Source organism: Grus americana, chromosome 1 (genome assembly GCF_028858705.1).
Source record: "Grus americana isolate bGruAme1 chromosome 1, bGruAme1.mat, whole genome shotgun sequence".
NCBI lineage: Eukaryota > Metazoa > Chordata > Aves > Gruiformes > Gruidae > Grus > Grus americana.
This window is the reverse complement of record NC_072852.1, coordinates 1,131,495-1,156,601: the sequence shown is the minus strand read 5'-3', so window position 1 is coordinate 1,156,601 and position 25,107 is coordinate 1,131,495. Positions and strand designations below refer to the sequence as shown.

The window sequence follows — 25,107 nt, the reverse complement described above, 5'->3', positions numbered from 1 at the left end:
GGGTGATGGGGGGGTTGGAGCTGTGACCCCCCCCCAGCTCCCCCCAGGGCAGCCCCATGGTGGTGACTCGGCCAGCAACGGAGGGACGATGGGGGATGTCCCCATCATCCGGTTGCCGTGGAAACCGAAGGGAATCACCCTCCGGAGAGCCTCCGCGCAAAACCCCGGGACCCCCCCACGCTGCAGGAAAGCAGCAGGGATGCAGACCAGGAGGGGACCCACCCCTGCGCCCCGGGAGGGGGCTGCCACCCCCCTGCCCCCCAGGAGGGACCCGCCAAGGGGACAACTGGGGGCTGGGCGGGCACCGAGCCCCAAAGCTGAGCCGGGGTGGCAGCACCGAGCCGGGCGAGGGGACACCATGGCAGGAGCCACCCAGAGCGAATCCGAACTGAAGGTGCCCGTCACCCTGTCCCCTCCCCGGCAGCTCCCCGGGATCGCAGCACCTCAATCCTCCCCGGGGGATTCTGTGTTTATTCCGCCCACCCTGTTTAGCCCCGTCCTCAGAGGAGGGACTACGCTGCCGCAATCTCGGGGCGCTTGGCTGCTGCACCCTGCGGGGATCGTGGAATTTTGGGGTTCCTCTGGCCAACGGCCCCGCGGCAGAGGGGTACAGGCAGACCCCTGCCCTGCCGCTGGCCGGGCACCGTGCGAACCTCGCCGCGGCTCAGCGAGAAGGGTCCGGGGAATGTCCCCGACGGCTGTTTGGGTCCCGACCCCCTGCAGAGGCTCCCCCAAAATGCCCCGGGTGCCACCTGGCTGCACCCTGAAACACGGAGCCGGCAGCATGGGGCTGGTCCTGCCCTTGCCCCCGCTGCGGGTGGGCAGCGCCGGTGCCCGATGCCTCTCGGCCACGCCGCACCGGCTTTGCATGGCACCGATTAAGGCGTGAGCCAAACCAGAGCGCGCCGTCCCCCGGGACCCCCGCAGCGCCTGCCCAGCCCGGAGGAAAAGCAGCAGCGGCAGCAGTGGGCGACCCGCAGCCGTGCCCACCGTGCCCCGGCCGGACTCAACCGCCCCGGTGCTACCGGCGCTCCTCCCGGGCTGGTGACGCCCGCAGCAGCCACCGCGATGTGCCACGGCCGTCACGGGCTGGGGGTCAAAGCCGGGACCCTTCTCACCGTCCCCCCCACCCCGGGGCTGGGGGCTGCCTGCCTGGGGGGACGCAGGGGCCGGCCGGAGCAAGGTGTCCCCCCCCCAGCTCCGCCGGTGTCTGCCAGCGCCGAGACCCCGCTCGGCTCAGCCCGGGCAGCGGCGAGCCAGCAGCTGCGGCTTTGTTAGAGGCCCGATCGAAATTCTACGTGCGTCGAGGCCAGATGGGGCGAAACACTGAAGGGGTCGACGCAGGAAGGAGAAACGCAGCCGGGGAGGCAGGGAAGCCGAGGGCGGGGGGCAGGCGCCCGAGCTGTGCCGTCCTGGCTGCCCGCGGCACCCATCGTGCCCCCCCCCGCCACGGCCGGCGTGCCGGCACCGAGGGGCTCAGGACCCCAGGGCAGCCGCCGTCCCCGCGGGGCTGAGAAGTCCCGGGGGGCTGCGAGAGCTGCGGTGGCAGTTTCCCCCCGCCGACGGGCAGAGGTGGGCAGGACCCCCCGAGAGCGGGCAGGAGGCGGGCAGGCGGGCGAGCAAGTGTAATGGGATGTGACAGGCCCTGGCTGGTGCGGGGCGGTGAGCGCCGGCTGAGCCGCAGCCTCCAGGATGTGCTAAGGAAGCGGCGCGATGCCCCTGGGACGCGGGTCAGCAGTTTACAGCAGCCGACCGCACGCCGCAAAGACGCCGAGGAGGGATGGAGACGCCTGCCGTGTCCTCGCGTCCCTGCGTCCCCGCGCCCACCAACCCGCGGCGTTTCAGGTGGGCGCAGGCTCTCGCCGCTCCCGACCCCTACGGGCGGCTGCATTGCCCTGCGCCCGCAGCTGCGGCCACATCCACATCTGCATCGGTGTCCACATCTGCATCGGTGCCCACATCTGCATCGGTGTCCACATCTGCATCCACAACCGTGTCTGCATCCACACCCACACCTGCATCCATGCCCACATCTGCATCCGTGCCCACACCTGCATCCATGCCCACATCTGCATCGGTGCCCACATCTGCATCCACAACCGTGTCTGCATCCGTGCCCACATCTGCATCCGTGCCCACATCTGCATCAGTGCCCACATCTGCATCCGTGCCCACATCTGCATCCACAGCCAGGTCCCCGCCGGGCTGGCCCTGGTCCCCGTCCCACCGGCACCCCGTCCCCTGCCCGGTGCCCTGCAGGGTGCCGGGATGCAGCTGCACGCTCCGGGGGCTGGGTACAATCCTGCACCCGCTGGCTGCAGCAGAGAGGGGTGAGTGGGGAGGTGCGGCGCGGGCAGAGCGGCGGGGCCCGGCCAGCCCCGTGTCCTCACGCTGGTGGGGAGAGGCAGGGCGATGCTCGGCAGCAGGAGGAGGAGGAGGAGGAGGAAGAGGTCGGGGGAAACCAGGCCACGGCGCAGAGGCTGAACGTGCACAAGTGGAGAAACCCCTCGCTGCATCACCGTCACCCACGCTCTGCCAGGGAGATGGCAGCTCATCTGCCCCAGCCCCCGCCTGCTCCTGCCCCAGCCCCCCCAGTCCTGCCCCAGCTCCCCTCTATTCCTGCCCCAGCCCCCCCCAGTCTGCCCCAGCCCCCCCAGTCTGCCCCAGCCCCCCCAGTCCTGCCCCAGCTCCCCAGGACGGGGCAGGAGGACGGCGCTGCCTCTCCACGCACAACCCTGCACCGGCACCGCAGCGAGTCCGTACCCCGCGCCAGGAGCCCCCCGGGATATAAGCGGCAGCACTTGGACCCCCCAAAAGCACAGGGCACCCCCAGCACCCGGGCGGCAGCTGCGTTTCCACAGGAGCCGGTGGAGGAACCCCTGTGCCGAGCAGCCGCGGGTGCCGGAGCAGCAGCATCTGCTCACTGCACCGTGCCGGCAGCCAGCGCCGCGCCGGATCCTGCCAGCCGCCGCTGGAACGGCTGTGCCTCCACCGGGCAAAGGTCTGTGCGGTCGAGGGGGGCCGAGCTCCCGCACACACCCCCACCCCCCGGCCACGGCGGGCAGGAGGCGAAGCTGCGGCTGGTAACGACGGCTAATTTAAACGGACCGAGGAATTACCGACAGCACCGATGCGCGGTGTAAATACGGCCGGCGAAGGGAAGGGGCGAGAGCGGGGAAGAGCAAAGTCATCTGTGCACGAATTGCAGAGTTTTATCTTGACAGTCACTCGGGGAGATGGCTAAAGGCTGCGGAGGGCATTTTTTATCCTATATTGAAATTATGAATCACGGCGTAATTACACAAAATGGATCTCGCGCGCCGGCGACACACAAGTTTCAATCAGAGGAGTTGCGCGAGTTTGTGAATTTTAATATCAAGAGACCTTAATGAGAGCACATTACAACCAGGGGAAGGCAGGTTCGCGGCGAATCCCCACGCTGCTCGGCAGCCTGGATCCGGCATCGGCCCCCTGGACCCAGCCTCGTCCGCAGGATGCGGCCCCGGCACTCGCATTCCCCTGGGAGAGCTGGCAGGAAAAGCAGAAAGCAGCACCCAAACCTGCCGCAAACCTACCCAAAAGCACCCAAACCTGCCCAAAAGCACCCAAACCTGCTGCAAACCTGCCCAAAAGCACCCAAACCTGCCGCCCTCGAGAGCAGCCGGGAGCTGCCCGTCCCTCCTGCCCGGAATGCCGGCTGGGGGTGCCCGGCACACTTTCTCCTTCAGAAGATCAGAAGAAAGTAATTTACAGTTTTTCAGCTGGGAAGATAAAGCTGCTCCCCTGCAGGGCAATTTCTGTCATCAGCATTAGCTCCGGCCACGCAAGGTCCCTCCGAGGAGCGTCCTGCCCGCGCTGCCAGCAGCCTGCCTGCGGACGGGCCTCGCGCCGGTGCCGTGAAGGTGCCGCCCGGGCCCCGCTGCCCGCGGCAGCGCCGGCATTTGCAACGCGTCCGCCGTGCGTCCACTGCGCGCCCGCCGCGCATCCGCCGTACATCCACCGCGCATCCGCCGTGCACCCGCCGCGCATCCGCCGCGCGTCCCCTCTGCATCTGCCACATGCACCGGGCATCTGCCGGGCAGCTGCTGTGCGTCCACCGCACATCTACCGCTCATCCGCTGTGCTGCTGCTCGGCTTCTGCTGTGCACCCACCCTGCACCCACCCTGCATCCACTCTGCAACCACTGTGCACCCACTGTGCAACCACTGTGCATCCGCTGTGCACCCACTGTGCAACCCCACACACCCATTGTGCATCTGCTGTGCACCCACCGTGCATCCTCTGTGCACCCACCCTGCACCCGCTGTGCACCCACCCTGCATCCACTCTGCAACCACTGTGCAACCACTGTGCATCTGCTGTGCATCCGCTGTGCATCCTCTGTGTACCTGCTGTGCATCCACTGTGCAACCCCACACACCCATTGTGCATCTGCTGTGCACCCGCCATGCACCCGCTGTGCACCCACTGTGCATCCTCTGTGCATCCACCCTGCATCCACTCTGCAACCACTGTGCACCCACCCTGCACCCGCTGTGCATCCACCCTGCATCCACTGTGCAACCACTGTGCACCCGCTGTGCACCCGCTGTGCACCCACCCTGCATCCGCTGTGCATCCGCTGTGCATCCACTGTGCACCCACCCTGCATCCACCCTGCATCCACTGTGCAACCACTGTGCAACCACTGTGCATCTGCTGTGCATCCGCTGTGCATCCACTCTGCAACCCCACACACCCATTGTGCATCTGCTGTGCACCCACCCTGCACCCGCTGTGCATCCTCTGTGCATCCGCCCTGCACCCGCTGTGCATCCACCCTGCATCCACTCTGCAACCACTGTGCAACCACTGTGCATCTGCTGTGCATCCGCTGTGCAACCCCACACACCCTCTGTGCATCTGCTGTGCACCCGCCGTGCATCCTCTGTGTACCTGCTGTGCATCCACTGTGCAACCCCACACACCCATTGTGCATCTGCTGTGCACCCGCTGTGCACCCACCCTGCATCCACTGTGCAACCACTGTGCATCCGCTGTGCAACCCCACACATCCGCTCTGCATCCACTGTGCACCCACTCTGCACCCGCTGTGCATCCGCTGTGCAACCCCACACATCCTCTGTGCATCTGCTGTGCACCCACCCTGCATCCTCTGTGCTTCTGCTACGTATGTGCTGTGCACCCGCCCTGCACCCGCTGTGCACCCGCCCTGCACCCACTGTGCACCCGCCATGCATCCTCCGTGCACCCGCTGTGCGCCCACCGTGCATCCATCCTGCATCCTCTGTGCTTCTGCTACGTATGTGCTGTGCATCCACCACACATCCTCTGTGCACCCATCCTGCACCCGCTGTGCACCCACCCTGCATCCTCCGTGCACCCGCTGTGCACCCCCCAGACATCTGCCACCCACCCACCCCGCACCCGCGCACATCCGTCGCGGCTCCGCAGGGGCCTCGGCCCGGCTCTAACGCCCCCTCAGCACGGGCACCCCAGCTGCTCAGAGGGCCCCGACGCGGCTCCACCCCGGCGCACCCCGTTCGCACGGGGGTACGGGGAAAGGCACCCCGAAGCAGAGAGGCAGCGTGGGGGGACGGCAGCACAGCACCCAGCACCGCCGGCCGGGGCGATGCGCCGGGGGAACCCGCAGCCCGTTCCCAGCACCCTGCTGCTCCGCTGGCGGGCGCCGGGGCCGAACTCTTTCCACGGCGGGGCCGCACCGGAGGGCGAGTCCCTCCTCATCCTCCCTGCGCCGTCCCTCCTCATCCTCCCTGCGCCGTCCCTCCTCATCCTCCCTGCGCCGTCCCTCCTCATCCTCCCTGTGCCTGTCCCTCCTCATCCTCCCTGTGCCTGTCCCTCCTCATCCTCCCTGCGCCATCCCTCCTCATCCTCCCTGTGCCTGTCCCTCCTCATCCTCCCTGCGCCGTCCCTCCTCATCCTCCCTGCGCCTGTCCCTCCTCATCCTCCCTGTGCCTGTCCCTCCTCATCCTCCCTGCGCCGTCCCTCCTCATCCTCCCTGTGCCTGTCCCTCCTCATCCTCCCTGCGCCGTCCCTCCTCATCCTCCCTGTGCCTGTCCCTCCTCATCCTCCCTGCACCGTCCCTCCTCATCCTCCCTGCGCCGTCCCTCCTCATCCTCCCTGCGCCTGTCCCTCCTCATCCTCCCTGCGCCATCCCTCCTCATCCTCCCTGCGCCTGTCCCTCCTCATCCTCCCTGCGCCATCCCTCCTCATCCTCCCTGCGCCGTCCCTCCTCATCCTCCCTGCGCCTGTCCCTCCTCATCCTCCCTGCGCCGTCCCTCCTCATCCTCCCTGCGCCTGTCCCTCCTCATCCTCCCTGCGCCTGTCCCTCCTCATCCTCCCTGCGCCTGTCCCTCCTCATCCTCCCTGTGCCTGTCCCTCCTCATCCTCCCTGCACCGTCCCTCCTCATCCTCCCTGCGCCTGTCCCTCCTCATCCTCCCTGCACCGTCCCTCCTCATCCTCCCTGTGCCTGTCCCTCCTCATCCTCCCTGCACCGTCCCTCCTCATCCTCCCTGCACCGTCCCTCCTCATCCTCCCTGCACCGTCCCTCCTCATCCTCCCTGTGCCGTCCCTCCTCATCCTCCCTGCGCCGTCCCTCCTCATCCTCCCTGTGCCTGTCCCTCCTCATCCTCCCTGCGCCGTCCCTCCTCATCCTCCCTGCGCCTGTCCCTCCTCATCCTCCCTGTGCCTGTCCCTCCTCATCCTCCCTGCGCCATCCCTCCTCATCCTCCCTGCGCCATCCCTCCTCATCCTCCCTGTGCCTGTCCCTCCTCATCCTCCCTGCGCCGTCCCTCCTCATCCTCCCTGCGCCTGTCCCTCCTCATCCTCCCTGCGCCGTCCCTCCTCATCCTCCCTGCGCCGTCCCTCCTCATCCTCCCTGCGCCTGTCCCTCCTCATCCTCCCTGTGCCTGTCCCTCCTCATCCTCCCTGCGCCGTCCCTCCTCATCCTCCCTGCGCCTGTCCCTCCTCATCCTCCCTGCGCCGGTGCCGGAGCCCCCCCGGCGCGGCCGCACGCTGCGTCCTGCCTCCTCGGCACTTTTCTGCGAGCGTCGTCTCTCTGCTCGCCCGGTTTTCGCAGGCGTCGTTCGCCAGGTGCTTTTCGGGGTCACCGCTTTGCTGGGACGCGTGCAGCAGCCTTGCCCAGCACCCAGCAGGATGCGGCCCCCTCTGCCAAGCCGGAGCTTCCCCCCCCCGCCCAACGCCGTGCCGCTCCGTCCCCGAGCCAGCAGGACCGTTCCGGGCGGATGCGGCCACGGGAGCCAGGAGAGCGGGAGACGTCCAGCCTGGGCAGCGCGGCCTGGCCTGGCTCCCCAGTGCTCCCCAGTCCTCCCCAGTGCGGCACCAGCAGCGTGGCGGAGTGCGAAGGCAGGACCACGCCGGCCAAATGCAGCGCACCGGAGCCACAGCCACCATCACGTTCAGAGCAGAGACCGTGATTCAATATTGATTTCCACCAAAACCAATAAAATAGAATAAAATAGAATAGAAGAAAATAATAAAATAAAATAAAATAAAAAATAAAATAAAATAAAAAATAAAAAATAAAATAAAATAAAATAAAACAAAACAAAATAAAATAAAACAAAACAAAATAAAATAAAACAAAACAAAATAAAATAAAATAAATAAAAGGGGAGAGCTGTCTCCACCTGTCCCCACCGCCGGGAGAAGCCACCGATCACCATCGCCATCGCTGCCTTCAGCGAGGGATTTCGGGGCAGAGCAAACACAACGCCTCGGCGAGTTACGGACCGACAGCGAACGCCCGGGGACCCTTGGCATCACCCGGCGCGTAACGGCCGGTGGCACACGGCTCCCACCCGCCGCGGGAACGGCGCAGCCACCGAGCAGTGCCGGGGCCACGGGGCTGGGGGTCCCACGGGCACCGCTCCGCCGTGGCAGCCCCCGGGCACAGCCAGCGCGCCACCGCAGCCCCAGCCCCACGCTGCCAGGGTCCGGCTCCGGCACGGCGGCTCAACCGCGACGCACCGACACGAGAGCCCAGGAGAGGAGAGCGGGGCCAAATCCGGCCCCAGCACCACGGAAGGCTTTGCCGTTGCCGCGAGCCGGCTCCGCGCGGTTTTTCCCGGAGCACCGAACCACTCGCGGACGAGGCGGCTGCGGCTCAGCGGCGGGGCGCAGCCGGTGCACGGCATCCAGCGCCGAGGGAAGCTCCCCCCGCTCCTCGCCTTTGCTCGCAGCCCTTTGGCGAGATTCGCGCCCCCGCGGGCGTCACCAGCCCCTCGCGCGCTGGCACCGCGCTGGCGTGCCGCAGCCCCCCCGGCGTCGCCGAGCGTTCCCTACCTCTCGCTGCAGCACCAGCTCCTTGGTGAAGTGCGTGGCCTCCTCGCTGAAGGGTTCACCCTCCTGCACCAGCCCGGGCAGGTTCCGGGCTCCCCGCGGACACTCGATGCCTGCGGGAGGAAGAGGAGGAAGAGGAGAGTGAGGTGCTGGGAGGAGGTCACCCAGGCACGGCTGCTGGGGACGTCGCCTGAAAGAAATGTTTTTGGGGAGGAAAGGGGCCACCGGAGCCCACGTGGGATGTGACCAGCTCCTGGGACACCGGAGGGTCCCTGCGCTGGCACCTCCCCGGCACCAGGGTGGGGAGAGCCCGGGACGGCGCGGGGCAGCGGGGACGGGACGGGGGACCAGCCGAAAGGATTGGGGACACGGGGGTGAGTCAAAAGGGATGGGGACACGGGGACGAGCAGGGGATGAGCCAGCAGGGATGGGGACAGGGGGATGAACCAAAAGGGTTGGGGACACGAGTGGGGAAGGAGCCAGCAGGGATGGGACACGGGGACGAGCACCCTGGGGATGGCTCCCTGCTCTGGCCCAGGCTGGGGGCGGGGAGGAGCCCCTGTTCCTGTCCCTGTCCCCAAACCACCCACCCTGCCAGAGGAGCTGCCTCGCCAGGGGGTTTTGGGGACCCCAGCGTGCAGCTGGGGTGCGACACGCCCCCCCCCATGCCACTCCCCGGGGAGCCCCAGGGTCCCCTCGACCACACAGAGACCGTTGACTCCCTCCCCGTGGCACAGATCCGGTGGCACCGGCAGCACCAGCTGGGCAAGGTGTCCCTGTGCAAGGTCCCGTGCAAGGTCCCGTGCAAGGTCCCGTGCAAGGTTCCCTGTGCAAGGTCCCATGCAAGGTCCGGTGCGAGGTCCCGTGCAAGGTCCCCGGCAGAGCAGCACCCCACCGCACCGTGGGGGAGCCAGTGGGACCCCGAGCTGCCTTAAGAGGCGTGCGCGGCTCTGGGCTGCTCTCGTTAACCGGCGCACGGGCCGTGCCGACGACTCGGCGGCGAGCCCCTGATCAGCCGGTATCGATTCTGCCGTATCGCCAGAGCCCCGGGCGGGGGGTCAAGCCCCAGCCCTCCCCCAGCCCCGCAAACCGTCGCTAAAGATTGAAATAGTTAAAACCCAGGAGGGAAGGAGGTCGAGCGCCGCAGCGGTCGCACCGAACCACGTCCGGACCCCTCCCTCCCCCTCTCCCTGACTCAGTTTCCCCACCTGCAAACCGGGGTAACCACCCCGGGCTCTCCTCTGGCAAAGCGCTGCCGGCGCCGGCGGTGTGGCACAGATTATTAAACTGGGAGGTTGTGCATTATTAATTGTATTTTACATAAGTCGTTATTAATGAAGTGCCGGGAATTACAGGTAGCGGCTGCCCGAGCGCTCCGTCTGCGACAGAGCAGCAGCGCTCACGTCCCGGCGAGGGAGGCAGGAGGGAAAACACACTGGGATGCTCAGCCCGGCGCTCGCGGCACAGCTGACGGCAAAGGGGACCGGGGACCGCGCCGGCCCTGCCATCGACCGCGGACACCGCAGCCCTGCTCCCCACCAGCCGCGTGCTGACAAGGATGAGGAAGGGGGGGCAGGCGATTAGTGATGTCCCCCCTCGCTCGTCACATCCCCAGAGCACCGCAGCGAACCGCGCCGGCCCGGCGGCGACAAGGTGCTGCATCCCCAGGGTCTGCCGTGAGCATCGGTGAGTGATGCCGCTGTCACCCGGGGGGGCACAGGGGACATGCCCCCCGCATCGGGAGCAGCCGGCGAGCGCCGGGAGCCCACCCTGCCAAGTCTCCGTGTCACCGGGTCCCCGTGTCATCGGCGACGGCAGCCCTGACCTCACCGGCGAGGCCGGGGGCTGCCGAGCGCTTTGGGGGTGACTCCAGCGTACCTGCCACCGCCGGCTGAGGGGTGTCCGACATCCGGCAGCGTGCGGACCCCCGGCTGCGCCAGGGACTGGGCGGCTGCTTTGGGCACCGGGGTGGCTGGAGCGCTGGCATTCACCGGATTGCCAGAACGGTGGCACGGCGGCGGTGGCAGGGTTAAAATGCCGCCCTGCTCCGGCCAGGAACACCCTGGGTCACTCCGGGTAAGCTCGCGGTGATGTCCGCACCGCTGGCACCGTACCACCAGCCCCGCACCGCCGGCACAGCACCGCCGGCACGGCACGGTGCCGCAGCACCAAACCCGGGAAGGGAGACGGGCTCTCTCAAGCAATTAAACACCAATTTCCAAAGTGCTGGTTTCGCACATTCCAAAGTGCTGAGTCGTCCTCCAGCAGCGCCCGACGCAGGTGGAGGAACCCCGCACCCCCCGTGCCCCCCGTGCCGGGGAATCGGGGCAGGCTCACCGCACGGCGCAGGCGCGGAGGCGAGGAGCACCCGGTGGAATCAAGGCTCGCTGCTCCCCGATTCGGCTCACCGTTAAACCGGGGGATTGGCGTCACTCGAAATGAAACCCCTGTGTGGGGGCAATGGCGGGGGGGCCACAAGGGAGGGAGCTGCGGGACCCCCGGCTCCCCCCGAGGATCTCCCCACCGCATCGCTCCCGGGAGAGGCACGGCCACCCCGGCGGGGACTGATGGGGTCCCCAGGGTCCCTGCAGGGTCCCAGGTCTGCAGCGGCGTGGGGGGGGTACCCCCACCTCGGCACCAGGGAGCACCCAGAGAAGGAGCCTGGTGCATTGGGAAACTGCTGCAGCCTGGCTGGGGGTGCGGGAGCCGGACGGCAATCCGGGAGGATGTGTCCCCATCCCTGTCCCTGTCCCCATCCTGACTGCACCCCCATCTCGGTGCCTGTCACACCCCCATCCCCACCCCCATCCCATCCCATCCCATCCCCATCCCCATCCCCATCCCATCCCCATCCCATCCCATCCCCATCCCATCCCCATCCCCACCCCCATCCCCACCCCCATCCCCACCCCCATCCCATCCCCATCCCTGTCCCTGTCCCCATCCCCATCCCATCCCATCCCATCCCCATCCCTGTCCCTGTCCCCATCCCCATCCCATCCCATCCCCATCCCCATCCCATCCCATCCCCATCCCCATCCCATCCCCATCCCCATCCCCATCCCATCCCATCCCATCCCCATCCCATCCCCATCCCTGTCCCTGTCCCCATCCCCATCCCATCCCATCCCATCCCATCCCCATCCCCATCCCATCCCATCCCCATCCCCATCCCATCCCATCCCTGTCCCCATCCCCATCCCATCCCCATCCCCATCCCCATCCCATCCCATCCCCATCCCATCCCATCCCCATCCTCATCCCTGTCCCTGTCCCCATCCCCATCCCTGTCCCCTCTGCCGCCTCCTGCCATCGCTGTCACTGTGACATCAGAGCCTGGTGCTGGTGTCAGGCGAACCCCCCCCCTTTCCTTCCCCCCCCCCCCGCGCTGTCTCCGCGGGAAGCAAAGCATGGCCAGGGAATCCGGCAGGAGTTTTGCTGCCAGCCCCCAGCCCTGCCTGCGTCCCACCCGGCCGAGCCCCCCCTGGGTGAGGGACCCCTGTCCCTGCCCGCGCCCTCCCTGTGCCCGGCGGCGTTGACATCCCCCAAAAACCGGGGTAAGAAAGGAAGATTTTTGGAAACACGGCAAAATGCGGGGTGGGGAGAGCGGGCGACCCGGTGATCGTCGTTACCAAGCTGGAAACCGGCAGCCTGGCAATGAACCGTGCCGGCGGCTGGAGGGCTGGGGGGCTCCCCCCACCCGGGACCACCCCAGGAGCACCCAGACCCTCCCACAGTGCAGCTGGGGGCACCCCGGGCAGGTCCCTGGGGAGAGGAGACCCCCCTCCGGCCCGGGGGCTGCAGGCAGGGGAGGGGGGACGAGCTTCTAATGGCAGCCCCCCGTCCCCAGACCCCCACCGCGGCGGCCCCCAAAGCCACCCGGCATCGGCTGCGCCGTGCCCAGAGCTGACAGACGGACCTCGGGCGTGAGCGGGAGGAAGGAGCGGAGACGCATCTCCTCCTCCTCCTCCTCCTCCCGGCACGCTGGCACCAGGCAGCAGCAGGCGGGCACGGCTCCGGCACAGCACCGCCAGCGCTGCGGCGAGGCCATGGCACGCATCCCGGCCACGGCACGGATCCCGTGCAAACACGCTGCCGGCATCTCCAGCGAGAAGCATCCTCCAGCACCGCGCTGGGAGGGGGAAACGAGGAGCCAGAGCTGCCAAGAGTGTGTCTTCCCTTCCTCCTCCTCCTCCTCCTCCTCCTCCCCCGCGGAGGGAGCAGGGGCTGGGGGAAGGGCGCCGCGGCGGCGAGGGTTTATGCACCACGACGGCAATTTTTTCTAAAGAAAATAATTTGAAGAAATAGCTGAGGAAGTGTCTGAGTCCTTAAATAAAATAAAAAAGCAAAGCGCAGCGTTTTTAGAGCGTGGCGAAGGGCTGCCAGCCCCGCGGCGCCGCGGGATCCCGGCACGCAAACGCTCCGACCCCGGACAGACTGCGCACCAGCTCAGGATGCCGCCTTGGAGCCTCTCTCTGCCTCTGCCTCCTCCTAAACCCACACGAGCGAAGCCTGGTTTTGGAAAAGGAAAACCTAAAAAAGGATGGGCCGAGCATGCCCAGCCCCAGAAACACGCCAGCTGCCGTACGGCGAGGGGACGGGGCCGCTCGGCGCTCACCGGGAGCGAAGCGAGCCCAGCGAAGTTACCCAGCACTTTAAAAATAAATAACTGAACCCGAAGCCGCGGCTCTGCTGCTCTTCCCGGGAAGCCGTAACGTATTAATCTGCGCAGATGAGGGATGCGGTTTAAAATGCTGCAGCGTGCGGCTGCCACCGCTCTCCCCCGGGGTCTCAGAAGAACTCCGCTACAAATCACTTTTGCTAAACGCTTTTGCCGGGCAGCGAGCCCCGGCGCCGGCGGCGTGGCAGGGATGGAGCAGGCGGCTGCCGGGGCTGCAGAGGATGCTCCGAGCCCGGCCCTGCTCCAGCACCTGGGGATGGAGGGCGAGGGCTGGGGGCAAGCACCCCGCAGCATCCCATAGCATCCTGGGGTACCCCTGGGCATCCCGCAGCACCCCTGGGAATCCTGCAGCACCCCTGGGAATCCTGCAGCATGCTGGGGTACCCCACAGCACCCCATGGCATCCCACAGCACCCCTGGGAATCCTGCAGCACCCCCGGGCTTCGTGCCGCATCCCTGGGGTACCCCACAGCACCCCATGGCATCCTGCAGCACCCCTGGGCTTCCTGCAGCATCCTGGGGTACCCCTGGGCATCCCGCAGCACCCCTGGGCTTCCTGCAGCATCCTGGGGTACCCCTGGGCATCCCGCAGCACCCCTGGGAATCCTGCAGCATCCTGGGGTACCCCACAGCACCCCTGGGCATCCCGGAGCACCCCTGGGAATCCTGCAGCATCCTGGGGTACCCCGCAGCACCCCATGGCATCCCACAGCACCCCTGGGAATCCTGCAGCATCCTGGGGTACCCCACAGCACCCCTGGGCATCCCACAGCACCCCTGGGAATCCTGCATCATCCTGGGGTACCCCGCAGCACCCCTGGGCTTCCTGCAGCATCCTGGGGTACCCCGCAGCATCCCAGGGCATCCCCCAGCCGGGGACCCCCCCAAGGCAGGTCGCCGGCAGCCCGGGATTCGGTCCAACCTCGCGCCGCCCCAAGCTGTCCCGACACCTTTGTATTTATGGGATGCGTTTGCAGGGCTCTGCCCCTGTAACGCCGGCGCTCAGGCACCGCGGGGGGAGCGCGGAACCGTGCCGAGGATTTTATAACCGGTAATAAAGGGGGTTTGGTGCTCCCACGCCTCGCCGGGCTCGGCGGAGGGGCTGATCCTGCACTGCCGGGGAGCGGAGCGGAGGTGGGAGCTGGGAAGGGGCCCTGGGGACGGCTGCGCACAGGCCGGATCCTGCCCAGCTCAGCAGCACCTCTCCAGAGACAGACAGACAGACAGATACCGATGTCTATCTGCACACAGAGAGGAGAGCGCTGGGTGCCCGTGGATAAACCGCCGCGGAAGGGCCAGGGATGCCGGCGCTAACGAACGTCTGATCTCACCGCCTTCACGGCCACACCGGGTACCCAGCGCCGGCATCGCCCACCTCTCCCCTCCCTCATAAAAAAACTCTCTCGAATTTCTCCAGGGAAAATTCCCCGGTTTTACCGTTGGAGTCCCATCACCACTGGAGCGGGGGCTTTTCCAGCCCCGATTTCCGGGCACTAAACAGGTTTTTTTTTTTTTTCCCTTCCTCGTTGTGCCACAACTGCAACCGGCGCGGTGAGAGGGGGAGCGGGGATGGCACAGCCCAAGTTTCGCCGGCCCGGGAGCGCTTGTGCCGGTGCTGAGCGCCGGAGATTGATCTCCGGGAGGATTTATGGACTTTGGGAGAAATAGAGGAGGCGAGCAGAAGGAAGGCGAGGAGCCGCGCGGGAGCATCAGTCACCGGGACGAAGCCACCCGATAACGGCGGGCAGCACGCAGGAGCGAGACCTGAATGCCGATGACCCGCACCAGAGCCCGGCGGCTGCGCCGTGGCCGGCAGGATGCGAGTCGCTGCCGCGGCACCGGACCCCGGGCAGGTGGCCCAAATGCTTCGGGCCGGATCCTGCCATTGCGACCGGCAGCGCCGGGCAGGACGATGCCACCGGTCCCCAGGGGGGCCGAGCCGGGGCTGGCGGTGATGCCGGGGGGGCTGCCGTCCCCTCCTTCCCCGGCTGCCGGCAGGCTGCCGCTGCCTCTTCGTGCAGGCAGCTTCCCCGGCGCTGGCAGGCGCGTGGCCGGCCTCCGAGTCGTGATGGCAACTTGGCTGCTGCCGCAGAGCCCGTGTGGGAGCGCGGCGTATTTTTAACGCTAGTCCCTACCAAAATAGAGGCTGTCGGGAACAGGGAAACAGACGGCAGCGGGGAGGCGGCCGGGCGCTGCCGAACCGTGCCGGCTCCTAACGCGGCCTGGAGTGGGGGGGCTGCCCGGGGACCCCCTGCCCGGGAGCCCGGCGGAGGGCTGCAGCAGCCGGCGGTGATGCTCAGCTGATCGCGGCCCCCTGCGCCCGGGGGACGGAGGGACTTAGGGACACACGGGCCTGGCTTCAGCCCCGGGGAGGCTGCTGCCCCGCTGCACCCCGACACCGCAGGGCTGCAGCTTTTGGGGTCACCGCGTCCTCACACCGCGCGTCTGCGGCGTCTGGTGTCACCGCACCTCAGCATTTGAGGTCACCGCATCCTGACAGCGTATCTGCAGTATTTAGGGACAACACGTCCCGACACTGCATCGGCATCGTTTGGGGACACCGCACCCCAACACTGCACATCTGCAACATCTGGGGTCACCGCACCCCAACACCGCACATCTGCAACATCTGGGGTCACCGCGTCTCAACACCGCACATCTGCAGCCTTTGGGGGGTCACCGCGTCCCAACACCGCACATCTGCAACATCTGGGGTCACCGCGTCCCAACACCGCGCATCTGCAGCCTTTGGGGTCACCGTGTCCCAACATTGCACGCCCTCAGCAGGGAGCAGCACCCGCCCCCCGGCCCCCCCGGCTGCTCCCATGGGGGAGGCTGCAAACCCCCGCGAGCAGCCGGGGTGCAAACCGGAGGCAAACCGTAAAAACCTCACAAATACATCCGTGCCCCAAAGCCAAGGCACCGCAGGGCAACTCAAGCTGGAAAGGGCTTTGGGATGGGGGCACGGACTGGAGCGGGCACAACCTCGGGGGGCCGCAGCGCTGCCCTGCCACTCGGGCAGAAACCTCATTTTCACCTCTTTTTCCCCCAAAAGCGGATACGTGCCCCGAGACCTGGCACCCCGGGGCTGCACGGCTCCTCGTGGCGTCCCCTGCCCGCGTGCTGCCGGACACCAGCAGCCCCGTCCCGCGGCCGTGCCCGGTGTCGCCTCCTCACCCCCGGCTGCTGGGGCGGCGGTGAGTTACGGCCGCTCCCCGGGGAGACGCTCGCAGCCTGCGCACGCCGATACACGTCAGCGCCCTTGCAGCCGCACGCAGATAAACGCCGGATCTCCAGCCCCACCTCGTAAATACGCAGCTCCGCTGCCTCCTCTGCGAGATTTAGGGGCACCCAGCCCCCGGGGCCACGCAGCACCCGCACCCCCTCGGTTTCCCTCGCCCCTCGGGACGTGCTCTCCCCCCCCGGGGCCGGATCCTGCTAACGCTGCCGCCGGCCCCCGCACCGAGAAGACGTCGGGCTGCGGAGTCTCGACGGGAAAGTGGAACCCGGGATTAAATTAGCGCTCCTCTATTTGCACATATTTATAGCACTCAAATGTATATATTTTAGCTGGAAAGACGGGATGAGGCTCCCTTGAGAGCATCCCTGAAGTCACATTTACAAGGGACCTGTCTTCTCTTTATGATGCTCATTTGCATTTGATATACATAAAAAAAATGAAGGCATTGATAAAATGCAGATATTTATCATATTTTTGGCTCTAAGCGATGGGTGATGGCACCGCACGGAGCGGGGAGAGGAGGGGTTGGGAGCACTGGGCGAGCACCGTGCCGGCTGCCGCGGTGCTGCTCCGCTCGGGAGCACCGAGAGCGGCTCCCGGGAACGGTACCGGCTGGAAACCCCCCAAAAATTAGGAAAAAAAAAAATAAAAAAAAAGCGTGTGTGAGTACAGAGGGTAAAACCTCTCCCAGCCCTGAAGCCCACGCCGGGCTCGCTGCCGCCAGCCACCGCCGCCGTGCCGTGCCATGGCCCCACCGCTGCCTCCCAGCATCCGCCCGCGTTATTTGATGTGATGCAATTACTTCGGCAATTAATCAATTAGCTGAGGAGCAACCTCCCCGCGGGGTGCAGCGCAGGAGCCCCCCCGGCAGGTCCCCGTCCGCCCCACAGAACCAAGCGAGCCGAGGGAGCGTGGGAGGACGCACGCGGGAGGAGGAAGCATGCGGGGAGGGGGGGGTGACGCGAGCTGCCGTGGGGGGACGAAGGCGCCTCACCCCCCCAACAAGGGCTTCCCCCACCCCGAGACCCCCTCCCGACACTGGGACCCCCTGCTCCGTCGGGGGCCTGCACCAGCGCTGGCAGTGGGTGCCCCGGGGTGGGCACCGAGCCGGGGGGGGGGACACACAATACATTGGAGCTAATGGTGGATGGGGAGGAGGGGGAGCCAAGAGGCCACCCCAAAATCCAGCTGCTGGAGCGAGCAGAGGCCGAGAGGAGAGCTGGAGGCTTGGGGATGCTCCGGACACCCTGGGGGGGTGATGGCCCTGGGCTGCCATGGAGCAGGGACCCCACGGAACAGGGACCCCCATGGAGCAGGGACCCCACAGAGGAGGGACCCCACAGAGCAGGGACCCCCACAGAACAGGGACCCCACAGAACAGGGACCCCATGGAGCAGGGACCCCATGGAGCAGGGACCCCACAGAACAGGGACCCCCACAGAACAGGGACCCCACAGAGGAGGGACCCCACGGAGCAGGGACCCCACGGAGCAGGGACCCCACAGAGGAGGGACCCCACGGAGCAGGGACCCCACGGAGCAGGGACCCCACAGAGGAGGGACCCCCACAGAGGAGGGACCCCACGGAGCAGGGACCCCACAGAACAGGGACCCCATGGAGCAGGGACCCCACGGAACAGGGACCCCCACAGAACAGGGACCCCACAGAACAGGGACCCCACGGAGCAGTGACCCCACAGAGGAGGGACCCCACAGAGCAGGGACCCCATGGAGCAGGGACCCCACAGAGGAGGGACCCCACGGAGCAGGGACCCCACGGAGCAGTGACCCCACAGAACAGGGACCCCCACAGAGCAGGGACCCCACGGAGCAGGGACCCCACAGAACAGGGACCCCACGGAGCAGGGACCCCACGGAGCAGGGACCCCACAGAACAGGGACCCCACGGAGCAGGGACCCCACGGAGCAGGGACCCCACGGAGCAGGGACCCCACGGAGCAGGGCTCAGACACAGGCTCTGCCGTCGTGGGGCTGGGGACCCCCTTGGGGTGCCGATACTCGGGGGTGGGGGGACAACCTGGCCGCTCTGCCCGTAAGCTCAGCTCGGTCCGGGCAGGGTCCCCCCAGCAGGACCCCCCCTCTTCTCCCCTCTCCTCTCCCCCACGTTTCACCCTCCGGGCACAGCCAGCAGCTCACCGCAGCGACCCCCCCCCCCCCTTCCCCAAAAACCCGAGGTGTGGGGAGCCCCGGAGCCCCTCCCCAGCCACCGGACCTTTCATTAGCTGTTCGCTGAATAATTGATCAGGGCTGCACGGGCTCATTAGAGGCAGAGCTGCTGCAATAACCACGTTTGCCTTACTCAGGGTAAAAGTTTAATTTTCCAGCGCCGTGAGCTGGGAGAGGTGCCAGCCCCCCCGCTCCGCTCGCCGGCGGCTCCCGCGGGCACGGTGACGGGCACGGCACGCCGGTGCACGCCGGCAGCTCCCCCGCAGCTCGCCGGAGAGCCGCGGGGGCGGCCAGGAATGCGGGTGGGATCCCAAAACCGCCCAGCTGTGCCATCCGCCGGGCTGGCGTGCCGTGGCCGTGCGCGCTGTGCCGGCTCTGCCGCCAAAGGGTTTCGCCCGGCTGGGAACCCGCCGTCCCTGCAGCGGTGGGCACGGTGTGCCGGGGCAGCCGGGAAAGGTGACGGCAGGGGCCGGGAGGCCGGGCAGTTATTTAAATTACCTGTATGATCAACGCTGCAATTAATAGATGGAAGGGAAAGGGAAATGGCAGCAGGCAGGGCGACAACGTCAGGCGCTGGCTCCCAGCGCAGAGTGCCGGGGAATTCAGCGCCATTCCCGCCCCACGTCTCCGCTCGCCCCCGGAGCGGCTGCAGGCAGGCGATGCCAGCCCTGCCCTGCCTGCCCTGCCTGCCCTGCCTGCCCTGCCTGCCCAGCCCTCCAGGAGCCCCTGAACCTCCAGCCCGCTGACCACACGCCCCAGGGGAAGGGGCCACCCCGACCCCTCCGGTTCTGCGCCCGCGGGACACCGGCGTCTTGCTTCAGGGTTTGCCACCGGCCGGAGCGACGGGGGGGGCGAATGGAGGTGCCGGGCCGAGGAGGGGACGGGGCTGATGCGCTGAGCTCCCCGGCATCGGCCGCACCGGCTGCCCGCACTGCCGTCAGGACGCGGGAGGGATCCGGCCAAAGGCCAGGAACACCCCCCCGGCAGATGTGCGGGGTCTGCAGCGGGGGGACACAGAAGGGCACGTCATCTTCCACGCTAATTAGCACGTTACCTGCCTTTTTAGCCGGTAATTAATGTATGTGGCTTGATTAGAGAGCCTCAGCTGGGGAAGGTCTCCCCGGAGGAGCTGCGTACAGTGCTGCAGGGACCGGGAAGGGAGCGGGACGGTTGTCCCAGTACCCGAGAGGCATCTCCAGCACGCTGCTGGCCCAGCTCAGCACGCCACGGTGCTGGGACACGCAGCACGGGACGATCCCGTGCAATGCAGGATGGTCCTGTGCAACGCAGGATGCTCCTGAGCAACTCAGGATGGTCCTGTGCAACGCAGGATGCTCCTGAGCAACTCAGGATGGTCCTGTGCAATGCAGGATGCTCCTGTGCGGCATGGGATGATCCCGTGCAATGTAGAATGATCCTGCATAATGCAGGATGAACCTGTGCGACATGGTACAGTCTTGTGCAATGCAGGATGCTGCTGTGCAACACAAGGATGCTGCTGTGCAACACAGGATGCTGCTGTGCAACACAAGGATGCTGCTGTGCAATGCAGGATGCTCCTGTGCAACACAAGGATGCTGCTGTGCGACGCAGGATGCTGCTGTGCGACACAGGATGCTGCTGTGCAACACAAGGATGCTGCTGTGCGACACAGGATGCTGCTGTGCAACGCAAGGACGCTGCTGTGCAATGCAGGATGCTCCTGTGCAACACAAGGATGCTGCTGTGCAACACAAGGATGCTGCTGTGCGACACAGGATGCTGCTGTGCGACGCAGGATGCTGCTGTGCAACACAAGGATGCTGCTGTGCGACACAGGATGCTGCTGTGCAATGCAGGATGCTGCTGTGCAACACAAGGATGCTGCTGTGCAACACAAAGATGCTGCTGTGCGATGCAGGATGCTGCTGTGCAACACAAGGATGCTGCTGTGCAACACAAAGATGCTGCTGTGCAATGCAGGATGCTCCTGTGCAATGCAGGATGCTGCTGTGCAACACAAGGATGCTGCTGTGCAACACAAGGATGCTGCTGTGCAACACAAGGATGCTGCTGTGCAATGCAGGATGCTCCTGTGCAATGCAGGATGCTGCTGTGCAACACAAGGATGCTGCTGTGCAACACAAGGATGCTGCTGTGCGATGCAGGATGCTGCTGTGCGATGCAGGATGCTGCTGTGCGACACAAGGATGCTGCTGTGCGATGCAGGATGCTGCTGTGCAACACAAGGATGCTGCTGTGCAACACAAGGATGCTGCTGTGCAATGCAGGATGCTCCTGTGCAATGCAGGATGCTGCTGTGCGACGCAGGATGCTGCTGTGCGACACAGGATGCTGCTGTGCAACACAAAGATGCTGCTGTGCAATGCAGGATGCTCCTGTGCAATGCAGGATGCTGCTGTGCGACGCAGGATGCTGCTGTGCGACGCAGGACACCCCAGGAGATGCAGAGGCTGCTGCAAAGGGGTGCAGCAGCATTTCCCGGGGGGCCGCGGCAAGCCGTGGGCACACGGGTCCTGTGGCACCAGACGCCCCAAAATCTTTGCTCCAGAGCAGGGCCCAAGCCTCGCGCTAGGCGACAAGCCGCCCACTCGTTATTTCCGACCCTCTAATTGAGCCGCCTGGCGAAGGGCGGCGCGGAGGTGGCGAAGGAGGTGGCCGGGGTGACTCAGACCGTCGGTGCCCCCCACGGGTACCCCGGCCGCAGCGGGGCCCCAGTCGCTCCAGAGACCCCCAATGGCTCCGGGGACCCCCGGGGCCACCCGAGGCAACGGGGGCTGGGGGGTTATTTACCACTTCGGGAACTTTTTTGGAGCAAAATCAGCCCCTGGGAGCGGGCGACAGCCAGTCGGTCTCCACAGCAACGGGGATTAAATATAACTGGCAGCGAGCGCGCTCCCCCCGGAGCCATCCATCTCCCGGCCGCCCCGGCCCCCTCCCCTTTAATTTAAAAATTACCCGACTGCGCGGAAAGGCCGAGCCGGAGCTTCCCCGACTCGCCGGGAGCAGCCGGGAAGTGCCAGCACCGGCGGGAGCCCGTTCATTCCGCCACGGGACGGGGGGTTCATCGCTGCCCACCCCGTAGAGGTCCCGGGGGACCCGGGGTGCGACACCCCCTGCCTGAGCATCGGCCGTGGGCATCCCGCTGGCGAGGAAGAGGATGGGGCACGCCGGGAACCACAACTGCTCCTTCGCCGCTCCCACGAAGCGGCCACTCGACCACCGGGAGCAAAGCAAAACCCACCCGAAACCGGGCGGGGGGGGAAGCGTCTCCGAGCGCGCCAGCGGGACCCGGGGACGATGCCGGATCCGCCGGGACGGTGCTCTTCCTCCAGCTCCTCTCGCAGGGAGCGCTCGGAGGAGCCGGCAGGATTCTCGCCTATGAAACACGGCCGAACCCAGCGGCAGGCTTTTAAACCAGAAATATTTAAATATATCTAAATTGCTCCTCCCGAGCACGTGGGAGTTTTATCGCTTCTTAAAATTTTAATGTCTCAGTCGCAGGCAAGGGGGAGTCTCGTTTCCCCGTCTTTTGCAGCTGACTTTAAGAATGGTTAATTATAAATAAGACTCTGTGACTATTTATACGCCCAAGCACGCGGAGAAGGACAGGTTTAGGACACGCTTCCCACACGGCCTGGAGCGGGGCTGGGGATGCTCGTGCTCCGGCCGGGCACGGGGACAGGCTGTCCCCAGGCGAGAGCATCGCTCCGGGGAGGTTGGGTCCCTCCAGGGTGATGGTGGGGGGGGGGGTCACTGGTGGGACCGGGGGTCCCTGGCTCTGTCCTACAGAGCACGAGGAGCGAGCGGCCGGAGCAAGGGGTCTGCCGGCACCCGGAGCTCAGGCAGAGGGGGGGCAGGCAGGGACCTGCACCTTTGGGTGCTACGGGAACGGGCTCTGGGGTGCGAGGGGAGGGGGTTTGCTCACCAGAGCGAGCGGGTGAAGAGGAGGGGACCGCGGCATCGTTCCTGGTCACCCTGGGTCAGCGGTTTGAGCCGCGCTCCGGGAGCATCGCCGGGACCAGGCGCGGTCCTTCCGGCTCCCCAAAGCCCTCAGCGCTCCCCAGTTTGGGTGCCGGTGGCTGCAAAAGCCTCGGGGGATGGTGAGTGGGTGCAGGCAGCGCGGGCAGGTACCCGCTCCCGTGCCGCATGCTGGCTTTGCCGGTGCACGCACCGTTCCCCGGCTCCGGGAACAAAGGGGCAGACAAAGACTTCCCGACTCCATCCCGGCCCCCACGCTCCCCCCAGGATAAATATTCCTTCGGTGGGAGACGCGAGAGCTGTTGCTTACGGAAACCTCGGTGGTTTTATCCTCATATAAGATCTATTTATACGCTTATTGAATTTTTCATAACCAAGTTGTGAACGATCGGCGTTCAGGGTCATCCTTTATACACGGTTATTGCCATAGAAACGGGAGCCAGAGATGAACCGCCCCACATCCTCTCCCATCGAGGGATCCGGCAGCGCCGGCGGAGGCTCTGTGAGCCAACGCTCTCACCGGCGACGGGCTTCCCTGTGCCGGTGCGCTGCCGGGGAACCCCCTGGCACAGGCCACCGCCTGCCCTTCCCGCTGCCAGCCTGGAAGGTGGCACCTTCGACCGCCCGGGGCTCAGGATGCTCCTGCCGCGCTCTGCCTGAAACGTGCACCGCAAGCGGGACTGCTCTAGCGGGGGAATTCTTCAGTTGTTGTAGGACCTACCGAAACAACCGCCATGCGCACCCTCATCCCGGTGCACGGGCAAGCCCCCGGTGTGATGCACCTGGAGCATCCGCGGGCACCTCCGTCAGCCGGCTGGGTGCCGGGTGCAAGAGCCGCTCGGGGTCGCCCCCGTCCCCACGCGTCCCCAGGGGGTCCCACCGCCTCCTCCCCTGACCGTGCGACGCTCCTGGGCTTCGCCGCAGACTCCCCGGGTTTGGTGGAGGAGAGCATCCTTCCCGCGCCCCCCATCCTGCACCTCGGAGCAGCCCCCCGCCCCACGCTGCGGGCAAGCGCCCTGCCTGCCCTGCCCGCCCTGCCCGCAGGTACGAGGGCGAGGAGGAAAGAGGGGGCGAGCAGCCACGGCACGGGGCATCGAACTGCGCAGGAGGCACCCCAACCCCATGCCGCAGGGGCACAGCGGGGGGGGCAGCGCTCGGGTACCCCACAGAGCGAACTCTGCCCGGGGCGGGGGGGGCAGCAGGCGCGGACACCGCTGGGCTGCGGGGAGAGGGCAGGAGCAGCACGAACAGCCCCCCGGCAGCACCGGTGCCCCGAACCCTCTGGTCATCTCCAATTAGTGCTCCCCGGCTCAATTAACCCCCCCAGGTCGACCCGTTGGCAGCACCGGCATTAACTTCACCCGCAGCCCCACGGGGTGAGGCAGAACCGGGCACCCCAGCGGGGCGAGGACCCCCCCCCCATCATGCCAGGCACCGGCGGGGGCCGGATCCTGCACCGGGCCGGGGTCGGCGGGGGCTCACCTGCGAGCAGGAAGGTGATGAGGCAGGTTTCCTTTGGCATGAAGAGCTTCAGCCGGGAGCCGCTGAAGACGTACTCCACCACGGCCTCGGAGCGGCCGGCGCGCTGCAGGAAGGGCAGGAACTGCTTTGCCTTCTGGGTGTCCTGGGGGGAGAAAACGGGGGGTCAGGGCGGGGGAACACGGCACGCCGCGGGCACCGACCGCCCCCCCCCCCCCCCCACGTGCCTGCCGGCACCCCGGCGTCCCTCACCGTGGGGACAGCGGCCGCTCCTTGCCGCGGGCTCGGTGCCCGGATCGGCCTCGCCTGCCCCGTGCAGGATGCGGGCAGGGATCCGACTTCTCCCAGCTTGGGACGGATCCTGCACCCCACGCCGGCACCCCCGGCCCCGCGGGCTCCGACTGCTCCAGCATGGGGACAGCTGCCCGGGTGCAGGCAGGAGCAGGCAGGAGCAGGCCTGGGAAACCCGCTCTCCACCGCCACCTGCTCCCTTCCCAGCAGCAAGCCTCTGGGGATAAACTCTGCACCTTCATTAATAAAAACTTAACGAGCTGCCAAGCAGCTCAGGAGCCGGGGGGGGGGGGGGGGGGCGTGTCAGGGTGCCCCGGCACAGCGCGGTGCGTGCATCCCCGGGTACCAGCGGCACCCCCGCGAGCATCGCCGTCTCTGCAAGGGGCCAGCGCGGCACCAATTCGCTTGCAGACCCGACGCTGAGCGCCGGCCCAGTGCTGGCTGAGACCCCTCCGCACCGTGCAGCCGCGGCACCGCAGCGCCCGGCGGCTATCTCAGCCCGTCGACATTGGCCGGCATCTCTGTGTGCCGCCGGGCCCGGGGAGGGGGGGCAAGAGGCTCCATGTTGTAATCGCCCAATTTATTTGCCCAGGGAAGAAAGGAACAAAAAAAAAGCAGGAGGTCCCAAGAGACCAGGCAGCCAGGTGGCTTTTCATCCTGCTCCGGCCTCAACTGAGAGCAACGAGCTGCAGAGCTGGGGGGGAGCGTGCCACAGGACCTGGAGCCGGCTCTGCCGGCAGGGATGGAGGGGGGGAACTGGTCCACGGCCGGAGCCGTGGGGCCGGATCGGGGCTTAACAACTTTTATTAAGCTAAATGCAAACCGCCGGCGTCGGAAAGGCAGCGGTGTGGGGCGGGAAGGGGCTCGGCCGGGGAAGGCGGCGAGCGGAGGCGGCTGTAAATCTCTGGAGCAGAGGCTGGGAGC

The 25,107-nt window shown here is 66.6% G+C and overlaps 1 protein-coding gene across 2 annotated transcripts in view; it reads right to left on the bottom strand.

Annotated features, from left to right (window-relative positions):
* SND1 (staphylococcal nuclease and tudor domain containing 1) overlaps positions 1-25,107 on the bottom strand; it is a 138,007-nt gene that overhangs the window by 28,055 nt on the left and 84,845 nt on the right. For both annotated transcript variants that reach the window (XR_008575445.1, XM_054813103.1), the window contains exons 15-16: positions 23,896-24,037; positions 8,328-8,437 (exon numbers count right to left, since the gene is read on the bottom strand). Coding sequence is in view for 1 of the 2 variants with exons in the window: in XM_054813103.1 (XP_054669078.1) it covers positions 8,328-8,437; positions 23,896-24,037 (252 nt within the window). In the remaining variant the exon portion in view is untranslated. The remainder of the gene's footprint in view (positions 1-8,327; positions 8,438-23,895; positions 24,038-25,107) is intronic.